Source organism: Numenius arquata, chromosome 25 (genome assembly GCF_964106895.1).
Source record: "Numenius arquata chromosome 25, bNumArq3.hap1.1, whole genome shotgun sequence".
Taxonomy (NCBI): domain Eukaryota; kingdom Metazoa; phylum Chordata; class Aves; order Charadriiformes; family Scolopacidae; genus Numenius; species Numenius arquata.
In genome coordinates this window covers 200,857-218,757 of record NC_133600.1, presented here as the reverse complement: position 1 = coordinate 218,757, position 17,901 = coordinate 200,857, and the positions used below count along the sequence as shown (strand labels likewise).

The 17,901-nt window shown below is 43.8% G+C and overlaps 1 protein-coding gene across 1 annotated transcript in view; it reads right to left on the bottom strand.

Moving 5' to 3' along the window:
- Window positions 1-1,389: 1,389 nt before the first annotated feature.
- LOC141475309 (ceramide synthase 4-like) overlaps window positions 1,390-17,901 on the bottom strand; it is a 49,159-nt gene continuing 32,647 nt past the window's right edge. The window contains exons 5-11 of the mRNA XM_074163598.1: window positions 16,716-16,773; window positions 14,164-14,214; window positions 10,089-10,181; window positions 9,118-9,246; window positions 8,720-8,826; window positions 8,141-8,297; window positions 1,390-3,374 (exon numbers count right to left, since the gene is read on the bottom strand). Coding sequence (XP_074019699.1) covers window positions 3,183-3,374; window positions 8,141-8,297; window positions 8,720-8,826; window positions 9,118-9,246; window positions 10,089-10,181; window positions 14,164-14,214; window positions 16,716-16,773 — 787 coding nt within the window. The 3' untranslated portion in view covers window positions 1,390-3,182. The remainder of the gene's footprint in view (window positions 3,375-8,140; window positions 8,298-8,719; window positions 8,827-9,117; window positions 9,247-10,088; window positions 10,182-14,163; window positions 14,215-16,715; window positions 16,774-17,901) is intronic.

Here is a 17,901-nt window from a genome sequence, read left to right as displayed (position 1 = left end):
TCTAAATGAAAATTGTGGTGGATGCACATCTCTGATGTTTCCTGAGTGTGTGCGGGGGAACAGAACGACCGTGCCAAACTGCTCTTAAAACAGCACTAGCTGTCCACGTCTACTGGAATCAGCAGATTCAAGTCAGCCACAATTCTGGGCCAGGATGGCCAGATGCCAGCCTGGGGGCCGTGCTTTGCCAGTCCTTGACTCCCCCACCACACAGCAGCCTGGGAGCACCAATAAACATTATTTTTCTTGTAGCTCACTTGGAGCTGAACACCTCATCTCCCACAACTGCTTGATTGTTCTAATGTTTTATGTGATGCACACACTGTGTGATGCATGCCTCCCCTGTGCACATGGGGTGATAAAGATATGGGGGAAACAGATTCAGATTCTGCTGTGGTGCTCAGTGCTCCATCTGCTCAGCAGGGTTTTTCAGCAGACAAGTGACAGTCTTGCTGCAGGTTTTCTACAACAGCTTCTCTAATCTGGGGGCTGTGATGCCTCTAGTATGGAGGAGGTGGAGGGAGTTGATATACTAAATTCATAAATACTATCACAGCACTCATAAGCTTCCAACACTGGAGCAGACATGAAGTGAGAAGGTGGAGCAACACGGGGAGGAATACAGAGCTTCTTTAAGCCGTAGCAAGTTGACGGCAAGAAAACAAATTCAGCAGTTGATCCACCCCAGTGACTCATCACTGCCATGCTCAGTTCCTCAGCTAAAGGCAGCACTCAGTAGTTCTTAATCAAGTCCAACAGCTCTCCTGAGTCCTTAATGCTTCCTTTCACAAGAAGCAGATTTGCCTCATAATGAGCTTATCTCAGTGTTCAGGGGTACAGCAAAGCCCTGAGGCTAAAATTCAGCAGGGATCAACATATGTCTGCAATGGATCCACAGTGCATTGTGCAGTCTCTGGGAAGCATTCTGCTCCTCAGGTTAGAGGTGGTGTGATTTTACAACAGGGATCTTTCCTTGCCTTCTAAAACCTCATGAAAAGGGACAGACATTAGTTTCTTTCCTCCTATCTTTGCAAGTCCAAAGCATCTCCCCAGTGCTGCATTCTTGGACTTGCCACTGCCCTGGCAGTACCAAGTTACACGATCCACCCCTAGGTCTAGTGTAGGGGTGCCCCAAATTGTCCCTTGTTCCAGGGACAAAAGCAGCTTTATCTAGTAGGAGACAGATCAGGTGGCTGCAGTTCTCTACCGGTGTAGCCCAGTATGACTGTGTGTCCTGGGTATGCAACATCCGTTCCACACGTGCTGCAGGTGTATCGGCCTTGGCAATGGCACCCACACGTGTCTCCCTCATCACACATTCACTTATAGGCGAAACTAGCCAGGTCACCTCCTGCTAGTTAAAGAAGCAGAAAACAGCCCAGACAATCAAACCTTTCAAAAGTAATTTATAAAGAATGTTTACATTCCTTAATACAAAATGATATATAACCATCTCTCCTGAACACATCATCTGCAGAGGAGTGGAAAGATTGTAGACTCGGATTAAAGAAAACATGACAGCATACAGAACATGCACTTCGAAGCTCAAATTAGCTCGAGGTTTCAGAGACAAATTTTCTTCAGCAAATATGAATTTAAATGACAATGCAGAAACAGATGCTCTCCTCCCAGAGCATGTTATTGCCCTGGAATCACCCATGCTGGAACCTCTTTCCCATCCCCCATCTGAAATTATCCAACATATTTTGACTGAAACTTAAGATGAGCACATACAAGCTCAGATCAAAGCTCTCTCAGTCACATCTCAGATGAACTGAGTGGATTGCTGAAAACCCTCATGTCCTTCTATGCTGTTGCCTGCCTTTTAATTTTAAACATGTTCATGACCTTCTCAAATAAGGCATTTCCTTGGTCCATGGCCCCCCCAGTTAGCACTGACCCTTACTGGGCAAATATAGGGAAGTGTCTGCATGGCCTTGGCAGTTTATGTCCCTGCACTCATTACAGTGAATCTGTTAATACTTTTGTTTCACAGGTTAATTGTTCTATAAAGCAGAAATTTGCATCATACTAATTAACGATCGCATCATCTTTTAAGGAATTACAGAATCCAAAGTCTCAGACTACACAGTATATAAGATATTGGGCATCTAAACAAATTACATCAGAACTGCATCACGACTTCATGGACTACAGCTTTAAATTTGCTGTTCTTGATACATCTAGGCAAAGGCCCTAAAGTTAGAAGGCCACATTAAAGCATTATTCCATAAGGTTCAACAGATCTTTTCTGGATCTTTTTTCCCTCTGAGGACAGGGGAAATGTATTCTCTTCTTGCCACAAGCTGACTCTGTAAACATTTCCTACTGTGCAAATCACACCAGGTGAAAACATAAGCGCTTAATCAGTGTTGTCTTCTCAACTATCTAGTTCCTCGTCACCTCCCTTCTTCTGACTGCCCTTCCTTCCAAAGTTTAAAGGATTACCTGACAGTTGAGACACAGCTGCCTGGATTTTCCAGCTCTTCCAACTATGATTTAGGTGGGTACTTTCTAGAATCTGGGCTTTGGAGTTCCCACCTTCGTGGCAATAACGCTGACAACAGAAGGGACTGAGATCCATACCATTACAAAACTGGTCATATGGCACAGAGCAGCATTTCCTTTGAGAAGAAAATATTTTCTCCTATGTCTTTCCAAAGCTTTCATTCCACTATGTTCAGTTTTAATTTTCTGAGTGTGTATGGGGCACCTGCCTTCTCAAAACAGGTGTCCCCATACTAAGATTCAGAGTCTCACACTTGTTAGCCATAATCATTAGTGCCAATGGGCCAGGGCCTCCAGAGGCTGATCAAAGCTAAACAGATTCCTACTAAACAATATTAGGTGGTTAACACTTGACAATGCCAGAGTTTACCCACCTTTTTTCTTTTTAAAGTATTTTTACGATTGACAACTATGGTACAGTCTAATAAAAGGCAAACCACTTTGATCCCTTTCTATCTGCTTCAAGGCTACAACCTATAGTAAATTTTTATTGAAGAATAACCCAAAACTTCCTTCAAATATCGCTGACTATAAACACTTCTGTTTACGGAAAGCAGGAATTCAGCTATGATACTGCAATTGCACTCCATATTATCTACACAGTGAGTAAAAGTATTTCTAAAGACGGTGCACTGGATTCATTAAAGACCAGATCAGAAGCACGTCAGCAGTTGCTATCTTTCCTTGACGTGGCCATTGGTGAGATGGGTTCTGTTGTTCAGTGGCTCAGACTCATTCCTTTGGATATAGCTGTTGCTTGTGACGTTGCTGAAGTATGTGATCCCATTTTTCTCCTTTTCACTAATCTTTTCTCTTTCTTCATCCTTGTCACTTTCCTCTGTGTCGCTTCTCATATCCTTTTCCATCTACAGAAAAATGTAAATGAGAAGCAATACAAACGTAGAAGTCTGCACAAGAAGCAGTGCTAGCCGAGCCACAGGCTGAACATGCATCTGCTGCTTCAGCCACCTGCCTTTGGCACACAGTTCTACTGTGCCCTATCAGCTTTTACATCACCTTTGCAAACAGATTCTCTCCATCTCTTTGATTTCAGTCTCAGCGGAATCCTAGCTGTGATCCTGATAAACATTAGGAATTACTGTACAGGCTGAGAAGCAGCACCAAGCCACAGATGCCCAGGACTGAGGGCAACCGTGTAAGACTGAGGAGATCCACGTTGCTGCTTTTGCCACCAACATGTGGAAGAAGGATGGGGAGAGGCAGTTAATCAAGCTCTTTTATATGTTCCAAAAGGGACAAGGAGACAGCTTCTGACCACACTAGGCCTGGGTGGCTGTAGGTTGAGCACACTGCTTTGGACAGTTTGAAAGCATATGCTTTCAAAACAAACCAATAGCTCAACACAAAGCCACTCAACTCTGATTACATTCAGTTTTATGTTCAGGTTTTTCCTCTTGCTATTGACTGAAAGATCTGTAATCCACTTTTGTAAATATTTAATTCATTGCCTTAGAAGGAAGACGAAGAAGAAACAATGTGATAAAATGACAGTTTAGAAAAAGCAGTCTAGCACTTGCTGGCTTCACAGGCAGCTTCTACTTTGCAGTACAAGATACCACAACTGGAGACAAATTCATTGTCATGCTCCTTGTCCTGCATTGCCTATACAAAAAGAGTTTTTAAATTATTGTTAGCAGTTCAACTGGCTATGTACAGTGTTTACCGAGAACTTCCTTCGTTTTGGGACAACCATCGAGATCTCTGGGCATACTAAATTGTAACTGGTCTTATTTAAGAGTCTGTTGGAGACCATGTGAAGGGGAAATAAAACCCTCAGTATTTACAAAAAAAATTAAAAAAATAAAAATAATTAAAAAAACCCCAAAAAAACAAAACAAAAACAAACAAACAAACAAAAAAAAGACCTGGACAGGCTGGAGAGGTGGGCTCAAGTAAACCTCATGAGGTTCAATGAGAGCAAATGCAGAGTTATGCACCTGGGCCGGAACAATCCTCGCTATCAATACAGCCTGGGGGATGAGGCATTAGAAAGCAGCCCTGAGGAAAGGGACTTGGGGGTGCTGATGGATGAAAAGCTGGACATGAGCAGGCAATGTGCTCTCACAGCCCAGAAGGCCAATCGCATCCTGGGCTGCATCAAGAGATGTGCTGCCAGCAGATCCAGAGAGGGGATTCTGCCACTTTACTCTGATGAGACCTCACCTGGAGCACTGTGTGCAGGTCTGGAGCCCTCAATATAAGAAGGACATGGACCTGATAGAGAGGGTCCAGAGGAGGGCCACCAAAATGATCAGGGTGTTGGAGCACCTCTGCTATGAGGACAGGCTGAGGGAGCTGGGGTTGTTCAGCCTGGAGAAGAGGAGGCTCCGGGGAGACCTAATAGCGGCCTTCCAGTACCTGAGGGGGGGCTACAGGAAGGCTGGAGACAGTCTGTTTACAAAGGCCTGCAATGACAGAACAAAGGGTAATGGCTTTAAACTGGAAAAAAGCAGATTTAGATTAGACATTAGGAATAAGTTCTTTACCATGAGGGTGGTGGAGCACTGGGATGGGTTGCCAAGGGAGGTGGTTGAGGCCCCTTCCCTGGAGACATTCAAGGTGAGGCTCGACGAGGCCCTGGGCAACCCGGTCTAGTTGGGGGTGTCCCCGCTGACTGCGGGGGGGGTCGGACTAGATGACCTTTGAAGGTCCCTTCCGGCCCAGATGATTCTATGATTCTATGATTCCTTGTTGGAAAGAGTGCCCTAAGGGAAAGCAGCAAACCTCTTCTGTGACTTGAGCTTCAGAAACTGCTCAGGGGCATATCAGTCGCTGCACAGACACCTGTAGTCTCCACTTACTCTGTCTGTTCTTCTGGGGATATGTCTTGGACCTTATTAAGAAGTCTAATTCATCTGATGCTCTTTCTAGAGATCACTATACCCAAATGCAGACAGGGTTTGTAAGAACCTAAACTTGCACTGAATTCAAACTGCCTCCAAGGACAATATGGGCAGGAGATGCTATCTTTTATTAACAACCTAGACCTCATGTCATTCTGGAACTGGCAGTTCAGGAACTATGCAGGAATCTTGATCTGCAGTATAAGGACAAATAGTAATCAATATTCCTAATTTTATCCATTCATGGCCATAGAATGTGGCTGAGGCCTTACACCTAGCAAGATTCACAAGGGAACTTATATAGCTGCATGAATTACAGTGATGTATCTCAGGTTGCCTGTATGAGGGAATGAAACTGGTACTTCAGCATCCAGGCTGGGTTCTAATTACTGGGGATTAGGGGACATCATGTGAGAAGGTGGCACAGATAATCCTGTAGCCAGAGAGAAAAACTTGTGGAGATCAGAAAGGTCCATGAGAAGAATATGAACTTCTGACTGGAGTGAGAATTTCATGGCTCTCAAAAATGGGAGAATGTCCTGTATTCTTGCCAATACCGCTTTGGGCTACTAAATATCGTACTTGAAATTTAGGACAATTTGTCTTTGCTATTCACTGCTCACTATGGAAAGCTCACAAATACGCTTTTGCATCAAATGTGGCAGATGATTTTTAGGTAAAGCAGGAAAAATTCTGTACATGCTTCAGTATTTTCCTCCCCGATGGTTCATTTCTTTCTAATAAGGCTATTTATTACCTCATCATTTTACACTGCAATAATTGCAATAGTAATTCAGCCCACACTAGAATTAGGAGAACAATAAAAGGCGTCTTCAGTTGTGTCTTCATTTTCTGCCCTGTGAAGTTTCTGCTTCCTGATTTGCAAGTAATTTGCTCTGTGCTACCTTACGGGAAGGCAGATAAAGAAAATGGGGACAATATGGATGAAGATGAGCCTTTAATGCTTGTTCTCAGTTCCCGTAAGACAGAATTCCCCAGTTGGATACTAATAAAATAACTCATTCTGGGCTATGAGGTCAACTCCCACAAGGCACTGACTTGCTACTCCTGGACTCTGTCCTTGTCATGAGGCCAATCTAATGCCATTAGGTCATGCCTTTGACTTTGGGAAGAATTTCATGCTGAGCAGCAGTTTGGTCTCACAGCAAATACTGCAGGCTATGGCCAGAAAGAGTGGGATGCATTTCACTTATGTTTATACAGCTGCATTTCAGACATTCATCTAGGGTTGCTCTATGACTGACAGAGATGGACAGCACTATCTGGGTACAATCTTGAATAGATTATACTTTGGGCATGCCCGTTTACCTCTACTGCTATGAAAAGAGTCCAGACAGCTAGTTTAGACAGAAATATCTACTCTCTAGACATCTACAGCAATGTAAAACAATCCATATGAAACATGTTTTAATGATCTGGACAGTGGGGCAGAGTGTACCCTAAGCAAGTTTGCTAAAGACACAAAACTGGGAGGAGTGGCTGATATGCCAGAGGATTGTGCTGCTATTCAGAGAGACCTTGACAGGCTGGAGAACTGGGCTGACAGGAACCTTGTCAAGTCCAGCAAGGGGAAGTGTGAAGTTCTGCACCTGCACCTGAGGAAGAACCCCAGGCACAAGTACATGCTGGGGGATAACCAGCTTTTCGAAGAAAAACCTGGAGGTCCTGCGAGTTGAACATGAGCCAGAAATGTGCCCTTGCCATTCCTAGCCTGCATTAGGAGTGTCACCAGCAGATCCATGGATCCTTCCCTTCTACTCAGCACTGGTGAGGCCATACCTGGAGTGCTGTGTCCAGTGCTGGGCTCCTCAGTACAAGAGAGATATAGACACATTGGAGAGTCCAAGGAAGGGCCACAAAGATGATGAAGGGACTGGAGTATCTCTCATGAGGAAAGGTTGAGAGAGCTGGGGCTGTTCAGCCTGGAGAAGGGAAAGCTCAGGGGGATGTTATCAATGTATATAAATACCTGAAGGGAAGGCGTAAAGAAGACGGAGCCAGGCCCTTCTCAGTAGTTCCAGTGACAGGACAAGAGCCAGTGGGCACAAAGTGAAACACGAGGCTCCCTCTGAACATCAGGAAATGTTTTTTTACTGAGAGGGTAATTCACAAATTCAAATTGGAAAATATTGAAATGCACTGGCACAGGGTGCCCAGAAAGGTTATGGAGCCTCTGTCCTTGGACATAGTCAAAAGCTGTCTCGACACGGTCCTGGACAACCTACTCTTGGTGACCTTGCTTAAGCCAGGGAAGGGCTTAAGCCTGAGGTACCTTCCAACCTCAGCCATTCTGTGGTTCTGTGATCTCAGTAACACTGTAATTAAAAATCCTGTACTGTAAGGGAAGTGCTTTTGCATTGGCCTTACCAATCATGACAACTTTCTCGCCTTCATTTCTTAGTTTTGTTGCAAATGTAAATCATACTGTACGAAGTGTTGGGATCCTTACTCAAACATCACTGGCTTTGTTCATGGAAACCTCCCCTGGAGTCCAATCCACATTTGTCTTGATTACAAGCATCAGAAGTGGACCCAATATTGTAGTGACTCATAAAAATTTTGCTTGTTTTGGGGTCAACTTTCCCTAATAATATTGAATGTTCCTTTCACCTCACTGTTAGCAACGTACATGTATAATTTCACTACTGCAAGAAGGAATCCATCCCAGATGAACCCATGCTCCCAAGCAGTCTAGGCGGACCCTCCTTCCCCATATGATGTACAGGGGACTACAAAGTGATCCATACCGTGCCCTGGAGGATGAACTTGTAGACCATGTGAATAATTAGGCAGGACCAGAAGACGTGGAGCAGCTGCAGAGTTATCAGGAGAGCATTCATGAAGTAGTATCCAAAGAAGGGTTGGAATATCTCCATGGAGTAATAGTAGGTGTTATAGAGCACTCTGCAAAGAGAGAGGGAATTGCAGTGGACGGAAAGCGTGCTGTTAGTAGGGCTGTAATTAAGCCCCAGAAAGCTCTAGTTACAGAGGAAGTTTCAGGTCAGTCACCTTCTTCTCATATATAACACATGAGCCAACTCTCAACTCCCCACCAGAAATAAGCCGGGTAGAGCCATAAGCCAAGGACTCCACCTCTGCAGTATACTTCAGGAATTTAAGGCTATTCTGTGAACTCCAAGCAGACCACCCTAGTTTACCCCAAGGCAGGTGCAACAGCAATGTGGCACTGTAGCCTATGCAAAGGTCAGTGACATATGCTCAAGGACTGAAAAGCAAAGGCTGCAGCAAAAGATTCAGCAGCCAGCTGAATTATCCTGTCTTTTAGAAGGCAGCTTTTCCATTTCCCTTGACTGCAGCAGACTCACGTGTAGGGGAAAATGACCAGGCGGCTGATGAGGAAAACAGCTGAGAAGATCATAAAGAGGCTGTCACAAGTTTTTTTCCATTTCATGTAATTGAATATCTTAGTAGGCTGGAAGGAGAAAGAATAATAAAACAGCAGGCCAAGACAGTGCATCTGCACATACTCCAGGAGGTTAATGAGTCAGGTACAATACAATCTGCATACAGGTAACCATGCCTCTTCCTGGCTCTCTGCAGGGCATCCTAGGCTGGGTCAGGACATCAGCACTGAGTTAATCTGTGAAACACCACAATGCTTGGCCCATAGTTTGTTAGATCAAAAGACACCCTTTCGTGTCTTTTGGTGAAAGAGCACCATTGCTAACTAGGCTCTCCCTGGCATGTAAGTTGCGGAGCTCACCTCTAGGAAGCAATCAGAAGCATCATGAATAACCATCACCAGTGTCCCAATGCGGATGTAATTGGCACAGTATGAAAAACTGATCAGGAAGATGGTTGCAGCATGATGGACTATCTGCTCCTTGAAGTCCTGAAACAGCAGAGAATAAAATCCATAAGGCACCTTCTGCGCGGGTTAAAGCATGCCTCCTGCAGGTAGTAATGAAATCTCTCTACCCAATGACTAAGAAACCTCCCACCATAAGAGACCATATAACTCTTTTACCAAACACATTCTAGAAATGTAGGTGACCAAGAAACCCAGGAATGAAGAGTTTATGGTGTAAACTGAGGATCTCACAACAAAGGAACTCTCTCCCTCCACCATTAACAGTCCGATGATGGTGCAAAGCAGGAGACAGAATAAGAGACAATGATTCAGTACAGACAAATTCAACATAAAGTTTTCTTTCTGTCACAAAGCAGTGCCCATATCATGCCCCTGTGCATGCCTTCCTGTTTGCACAATCATCTCATACCCCCGGGCTCGCTAATGGAGACTCACAACCACCCTTTACTTATATTCACAGCCTCAATGCATGTGTATGCCTATGTAACCATACAGCACCCTCTCTGCTGGGGCACTGGAACGTAGGAACACATGCAGCTTAACTGGCAGAGAATCACCTCTTCTGTCTCTACGGTCAGTGCAGCCTAGAAGAGTCCCAGAAGAGCAATTTTTAAGTTTGGATTTCAAGTCTGGACTGAGAACTCCGCCGTAGTTTGCACTTTTCTGTGTCAGGGTTTATGTTCTCCACTTCCCAGAGGAGAGGGAAGCCAGTGACTGGGAATGGAAATTCCTGGGAATGAGTGAGGACAGAGTCCTCCAAAACCTCAAGACTAGCACTATATGCGTGGTCTTGGTGATCACTCTCCTGAGTGTTCAGCTTGGGTCCTGTTTTTGCTTGATTCTTCCCTGAGGCTGCCACTCACCTTCCTCTTCACATCAAAGGGCAGGGTGAAGACCAGTGACCAGTAGAAGGAGAGCTCCAGCAGGTAGTACCAGAACAGGGAGGGTTGGAGGGGCTGTGAGAAAGAGAGCGACAGCAAAATATTCATCAGGTAAAGTAAAGCAAGGGCTGGAAGTGAAGACTCCTTCCTAGGCAAAAGAGTATCAGATAATCAACAAAACTGGTTCTTGCAGCTTCAGGGGGCGAATACTTCAATTGAATCATGTGGTTACTTACTAAATGTCATCTGTACTGAGGCAAAAGCAAATAGCAGTCCACTGTGCTGCACCATGTAGAACATTTAGGGAACCACTGGGAAGATCCTGAATGTTTTTAGGATTTCTTCAGCACTCTGCAGATTTTTAAGCAGCCAGTACAGAGCTTTAAAACCTATGTAAACCATTTCACTATGGTGAACTAGGTAAGTAGTTGCTGAATAAATCATTCCCTTTAAGGATTCAGGGAGATACTTCAGACACCTTGAACTCTATCACAAATTTTTCAGTTTAATCAAACTAACGGGCAGAAAGTGCAATGTCAGTGTTAACAGTAATCTGCACTCTTCTGGGTAATTTTTCCAGGGTTTTACAGCTGGAAAACTAAAAGCTCAGACCCACTCAGCAAAGGTATGTGCTATTTAACAAGTAATTTTTTTGCTGTTGTGGCACTATATGGCCTCCTTAAATCTGAACCTATTTGATAAAAAAAAAAATTACTACAACTGAAGTGGCTTTGCAACTAGCATTTCCAGAGAATCATGGAGTATGATGCTCCCAAGCACCAATTTATTTGGGCTTCTCTACCCAAAGTGTTAATTTATGACCTTCATAGATTTTAGTTTTCCTTCGTAGCCACAAGAGGAAGCAGAGCTGGATGTGCTGGTGCTAGTACGGGGGAAATTAACATCTCCCAGGCCCTATGTGCTGTTCACACTCTGGAGGTTATCCAAAGAGGAGCTCTGGATAAGAAGAGATTTTTTTTCCCCCAAAGACAAGATTATTTGGGAGAATTGGCGTTTCTTTTGTCATTGTCTGTAGCACAGGCTGTGGTCTGTTTAGTAGAAATTGTAGTAGAAATTCTTTGTTCCTGCTAATACACAGGTTTGTCCTTGACCTTTTTTGCCAGTGGAACATTACTAGCTTTGGTTTTGGTCTTCTCTGTTTGTTACAGATGTTGGAAAGCATATGTACTGGGCTTACATGGCAAGGATTTGGTAGCAGGGAGCGGCTGCATGGGTGGCTTCTGTGAGAAGATGCCAGAAGTTGCCCCATGTCTGACAGAGCCAGTTTCAGACAGCTTCAAGGTGGACCTGCTCCTGGCCAAACCCGAGCCTATCAGTGATGGTGGGAGCGCCTCTGTGATAATCTATTTAAGAAGGGGTAAAAACTGCTGTGCAACAGCAGCTGGTACAGATGAGTGAGAATATGTGAAACAACTCTGCAGACACCAAGAACAGTGAAGGAGGAGGGGAGGAAGTGTTCTGGGCACCGGAGCAGAGATTCCCCTGCAGCCTGTGGTGAAGACCATGGTGATGCAGGTTGTGTCCCTGCAGCCCATGCTTGGTGGAGCAGATATCCACCTGCAGCCCATGGAGGTCCTTGGTGGAGCAGATATCCAGCTGAAGCCTGTGGAGGACCCCATGCCGGAGCAGCGGTATGTGCTCAAAGGTGGCTGTGACCGTGTGGAGAGCCTGTGCTGGAGCAGGCTCCTGGCAGGAGCTCTGGCCCTGCAGGGGACCCATGCTGGAGCAGTCTGTTCCTGAAGGACTGCATCCCGTGGAAAGGACCCACAGTGGATTGACTTGTGGAGGACTGTCTCCTGTCAGAGGGACCCTACGCTGGAGCAGGGGAAAAGTGTGAGAAGGAAGGAGCAGCAGAGACAATATGTGATGAACTGACCGCAACCCCCATTCCCCGTCCCCTTACGCCACTCAGGGGGAGGAGATGGAGAAGTCAGGAGTGAAGTTGAGCCCAGGAAGAAGAGAGGGGTGGGGAGAAAGTGTTTTCAGATTTGTTCTTATTTCTGACCTTATCCTACTCTCATTTGATTGCACCAAATTAAATTAATTTCCCCAAGAAAAGTCAGTTTTGCCTGTGATGGTAATTGTTAAATTATCTCTCTGTCTGTGTCTTGACCCATGAGCATTTCATCACCTTTTCTCCCCCCTGTCCAGTTGAGAAGCTGGGAGACAGAGTGGATGGTGGGCACATGGTGGCCAGCCAGGGTAAACCCACCCCAGTGTGCTCTTATGATGGCTTGGATTGTTTTTGAAAAAACATGTACTCCAAATGTACAGAACAGGACTCAAGGACCCATACGACTTTCAGTCTCACACTCCTGTTCAAGAACCACCTGTTTGTATGGTTTGACTTTTACACTGAACTACAGATTTGCCCCTACAATTTCTGCCTTTGAGCAACAGCGGATTGTTTGGAGACTTGGCTTGAAAGATACCACCTCATTCTTCACTCATTTGATCTATTTCCTGTGAGTCACACTGTTAAAATTTTGCATTACATTTCCCTTTATGGGTTTGCAATGTACAGTCACAGGGTCCTGCTCTAACTTTGACTGTCAGACCAAAAAGCCCTGGAACATAGGCAGTCTTCACTTTGTCTTGGTACTGGGATCAAGTTTTCTTCAGCCTCCTCTTCAATTAATGAAAGATTTTATTTCCTACCCAGGAAATTCTAGTACTGTAAAAACCTGTGCATGGCAGCTCCCTGCACGCTAATACAGGAGACTACTATCCAGCTAGAAACACTTACCAACTGCTTTCATAGGATAGAGGAACCTCTTCCAAAGTTGGAATCGGATTTTTCACTTTAATGAAATTTAGCTCTCTTTATTATGTCTGCTCTGGCATCCACAGCAGCATGATACAGCTGTTTCACTGAATTTCACTGAATTTTTTTAGAGTTGGAAGGGACCATATAGATCATCTAGTCCAACTCCCCTGCTGAAGCAGGATTGCTTAGAGAATGCTACTCAGGACTGCATCCAGGCGGGTCTTGAAAATCTCCAAAGAAGGGGACTCCACACCCTCCCTGGGCAGCCTGTTCCAGGGCTCTGGCACCCTCACCGTGAAGAAATTCTTTCTCATATTCGAGTGGAACCTCCTCGAGTGGAACCTCCTATGTTCCTCCTATGTTCTATAGCTCCTGCTACAGAACAGGCAATAGTAGTCTTCTGCAGAGAATTCAGAGCACATAAAAACATAAGGGGAAAGGCAGAGCAGGCAATGGCTCCTGTGCTCACCGGGCAAAGCCTCATTCTAGCTCTTTCAACTTCTCAAGTTATAGGAGTGGAAATAGCAAAGGAGGCAGCTGGGCAAAAAAGTGCCTGGCTTTTGGTTGCTATCTTTGCTCCTTGTGTTGAGGAACAAGGAGCATGTTTTCTGCCTGGCTGGCAATTTTCATTGAGGTTATTCTGGTTTGGGCTGATAAGAGATGTACACTTTCCAACCCCCTGGACAGCTTCTCATAGTGCTGTTAGAAAAAACTCAGAATGTACATTGTAAAACTGTAAGATAGCATCTTCTTAACTTAATGGGAATGATGCTGTATTGCTACTGGCCATACTGACAGTTCCACCGGGAAACAAACTCCTCGGGGAGCACTGTGGACATGATTCTTCAGTAGAGCTGGAAGTACACAGCATTCAGAGCATGTGCTCTGTTCCATATATGCTGCACTGAAGTCTTTGCTGCTTCTCCTCTGGCAACATGCCCTTCTCTGGCCTCAGTCTCCTCTACAAACTAAACAACCTTGGAGCATTCCCATTTTTCAGTTTCTTGGCTCACCTGGTCAGAACTCTCACTTTTCCTTTATTTCTCCAGTCACCTCCTCCTCGCCCGACTCACCCTCTATTGTGTTCAGATTACACTAGATACAAAGATGTTCTCCCTTGAAGAGGATCTGGCTTTGAATTCTCAGGGCTCGTGGGCCTGAACTTAATTCAGTGCCCTCTCTTTTGTCACTAATATAACCCAATTTTCAAAAGATATTGAAAGACAATACCTGATTTATAACAGCAATTTTCCCTCTTGCATGACTCACCTGTTGTGGATAACCTGTCCAGCACTCTCTATGGTCCCAAAGCCAAGGCTTCTGGAAGGAAAATGCAACATAAATGTGAGAATGCCAGAGGAATTCTTCTCTTATCAACTGTCTAACTCCTTTTGTTTTTTACTGCTACAGACTTCGTTGTGTTTTATTACAGGCAGAGCTGGTCACAGTGTCTGGAGTTCATTTGCCAAGAGATTTCTACTACAAGAACCTGCAGTTGCTTGTGATATTGCCAATTTGTGGCTATTGCACTGGAATTTCACGTGCTGTTTAGCCCAATTCCAAATAAAATAGCTCAGGGAAGATTTCTACCAACTTGTTGCAGCCTTCTACAAGTTTGGGGTGGTGATGGTTATGTTTTGAATATATTACAATATTCTTAGAATGATTTCATTAAGAATCTCTGTGGTTTGGACAACGCTTAAATGAGATAAGAAGGTTGAAAACTTGTGTGTCTGAAACATGGTTTATCCTCTAATGGTGAAGGATCATGCTGCAGTCTGTTAAGTAATTAACCACTGAAAAGATCCTACTTTGTTCACACTTCATATAAAATTGGTAGTTTAGAACTTGGCAGCTTCAAAACTTTCATAGAAACACGGCAACTAAAGTCCCCAAAAGTTCTTCCTGCATGGAGCATGCTCTGACCCTTTGCTGTGCCCAGATTTGATCAGAGCAAGCATATCCCAGAGTACAGAGTGATGGAACATAATCTATGCCACATCTGTAAAGGTAATTTTCTATAACAGTTCTGCAAGGTTCCAAATATCAGAGCTAAGAGCAAGAAGGCAACATTTGTTGTTCTCTTATTGAGCACCTGCTGGTGCATAAGCATTACTGGATGGGAAGCAGGAAGCAGTGTTTTTTTATGAGCAGTGGTAATTAGGAGCAGACACAGCCTCCTGCTGGCTGGGAGTGGGGTTGGGAGTACGATTTACAGCAAATACAGGTACAGAGCCAGAGAGATGTGATACTGAATCAGAGAGGACAAAGCAAAAACTCTGAACCAACTATGGCACACTACGTTACCTAAAGTAGAAAGAAACCCCAGATGCCAGAACTTCATCATTCTTCTGCTCTCAGCAAAGAAAGCCATTTTCTGGTGGCCTACTGTGAGATAGCTTTCTATTGCTACCTGCTATTCCACTGACTCATGGGCCAGAGGTTTTTTGCCATCAGTCTAAAGATACTAATATAGAATTTAAACACTTGTTTTTTTTCTAAAGAAAGAAGGGTGTTTCACAAAAACAAATGCATGTTAAAATACTACTCAGATTACAAAGTAAACATGCAAAAGTCAGAAAACGTCACATGCAAATATGCCCTGTCACATTAATTCTTTGTCCTTCTTTTTAATGTAGGCATTGTGGTACAATTTTGGATAACAGAATAACATGCTATTTGCTATGGGATCTAGAGTTGATGTCTGTAGGACAGATGCCTCCTTTTTTGTGAAAATTGCAAGATGTGTACTGAATAAAGAAAAGACTTTAATGAAAAGTGAAGATGATCTTTCATTACTAGTACGGTCAGGTAATATGCAGAACAGGATTTTGCCTCTTCTGTTGCCACAGGGCTCTTGTACTATACTAAGCAGGTCATCCATACCAAACTCTCATAGCTGGCCTCAAAGAACAGTATTCTAATGTGATGTGCAGATCCACAAAACACTGCAGTTGGGATTTAGATATCTTCAGTCTTCCTCTAGCTCATCCTGTAATCCTCATACTCCTAGAGTACCTTAAATTCTAACTTAAAAGTCAGTGTAAGTTCAAAAGTTCTTCACTTATTACATTAATGAGAAGTTACAAGCATAGTTTTTGCCTGTGGTACTGGGATCTGCAGGTTTTCCATTACTTAATCCCTCAGAAGGTGCCTGGTGACTTTTGCAAAACTCACATGGCAAACTGGATTCAGCAAAAGAGCTAGGGGAACCTTTAAAACACAGCCAGAGGATGACTGGTGACCCTAGTCCCAGCTAAGTGACCACAGCTCAGTGATTAGAGCATAGGCATGGCTTCTATTAACTCTTCTGCCTGTTGAGGTAGTTCAGTATGTATCAAGAAAACCCATTATTTATCAAACCAGAGAAAAGGCAGAGGCATGCGCCTGAACCAATCACATTTTGGGTAAGGAAAAGAAAATTAATAAATGAAATTATTAAATTGCAGTCCATACTCCAAAGGAAGCATGAGTTTTTTACCTTAAACAGGTATTGGATACAACACACAAACAGGCCCTGCAGCTTCCATCTCAGGTAAGTGTTCTACCTCCTACCCCGCAGAAATGTATTTTTATACGATCCCAACTGTCTTCTGCTTTGTCAAAGAAGATGAAAGCTCTTGGTTTTGAGCTGGTGTTTTTAAAATTAACATGGTCCAATATGTTTGTGGTCTCATAAGTGTGCTGCACAGAGGATACATACTGACCTGGTGGGAAAACATCTATAAGAAGCTCTGAAAGGACATGTTTGACAACAAAACCTGCCATTCTTGCAGGCACTGGCTAGGTAGAGCAGCAGGTGGCACTGCTTGTGTACTCACATCATACAGGACAGCAAGTCCAGTGAAGAAAGAAATGAAGTAAAATGTAAACCTCCAGCTACAAACAAAGCAAAAAAAAGTACATTAGAATCACATTCATTAGCCACCACGCTGCAATTTTGTGTATCAATCATACTCATTCAAAAAATGTACTAAGACATACACTAATACGTTCAAAGTTTGCCCTGATCATAACAGAAGTGGCTCTTTGTATGCAACCAGCACACTCAACACACTTCACAAAGAGCAATTCTTCTGCTTTTGAGATGGCAGAAAATACAAGAATCCCACTGCCTAAAATCACCGAGATAATCATCCCAAACCTTCCCAGCACCAGCAGATGCATGGGTAAAAGTCAAACAATGCCAATCTCTCTCCTCAGCTTTTGGAGATTAGGCATGCTAAACTCATTATCATGTAAAATAATCAATTACTGTCATGTTTGTCTCGGTCAGGAGCTGGTAATGATTTACCCACATTCAACCCACACAACAGGACATATGAACTGTTTGCCAAGTTCATTGGACAAGAGGCAGGTCACGATGAATATACACACATATAGTAAGGAATGAGAGGAATTTCACCCCAACAGAATAAACAAGTTGTTAATAAACTGAACACAGGAAATCTTCAAAGGAGTAAAACTGTCTAAACCAGTCTTTTAATTTCCAAAAATCTCCGTAACAAATCAGAAGTAACTGATTTGAGAGTAACTAAATTTTGAGAGACAGAGAGACTCCGCCTCTCAGTGAAACTCCCCAGGAGCTCCAAGACAGACATTAACTGTACAAAGCTACGACAAGACATCACAAAGACATTCTTTCTACAGACTGCAAATGGTGATAGTGGGCAGGTGGAAGGACGCTATCCTCAGTGAGCTGAGTCAGAAAAGGATTTACTGTTTACCATCTACTGTTACTATTTACCGCAAGTCAGCTGAGTGCAGGGAGAACTCAGATTTCATCTTGATGGAAGCAGATTAAGCAGGGTTGATTTACGACTCCTTGTCCACGGATTTTTTTTCTAAGTATTTCTAACTCAACAATCTGGAATATTATATATAATACACATCCTTTTTTCCTTTTTCAATTAGGGTTTTTAGGCAGGGGTTTTAAATTAGAGGTTGAGTGCTAAATGGAGCACGAGGTGACTAGCTCAAAGTGGATGCCTACCCTATGCTTATACC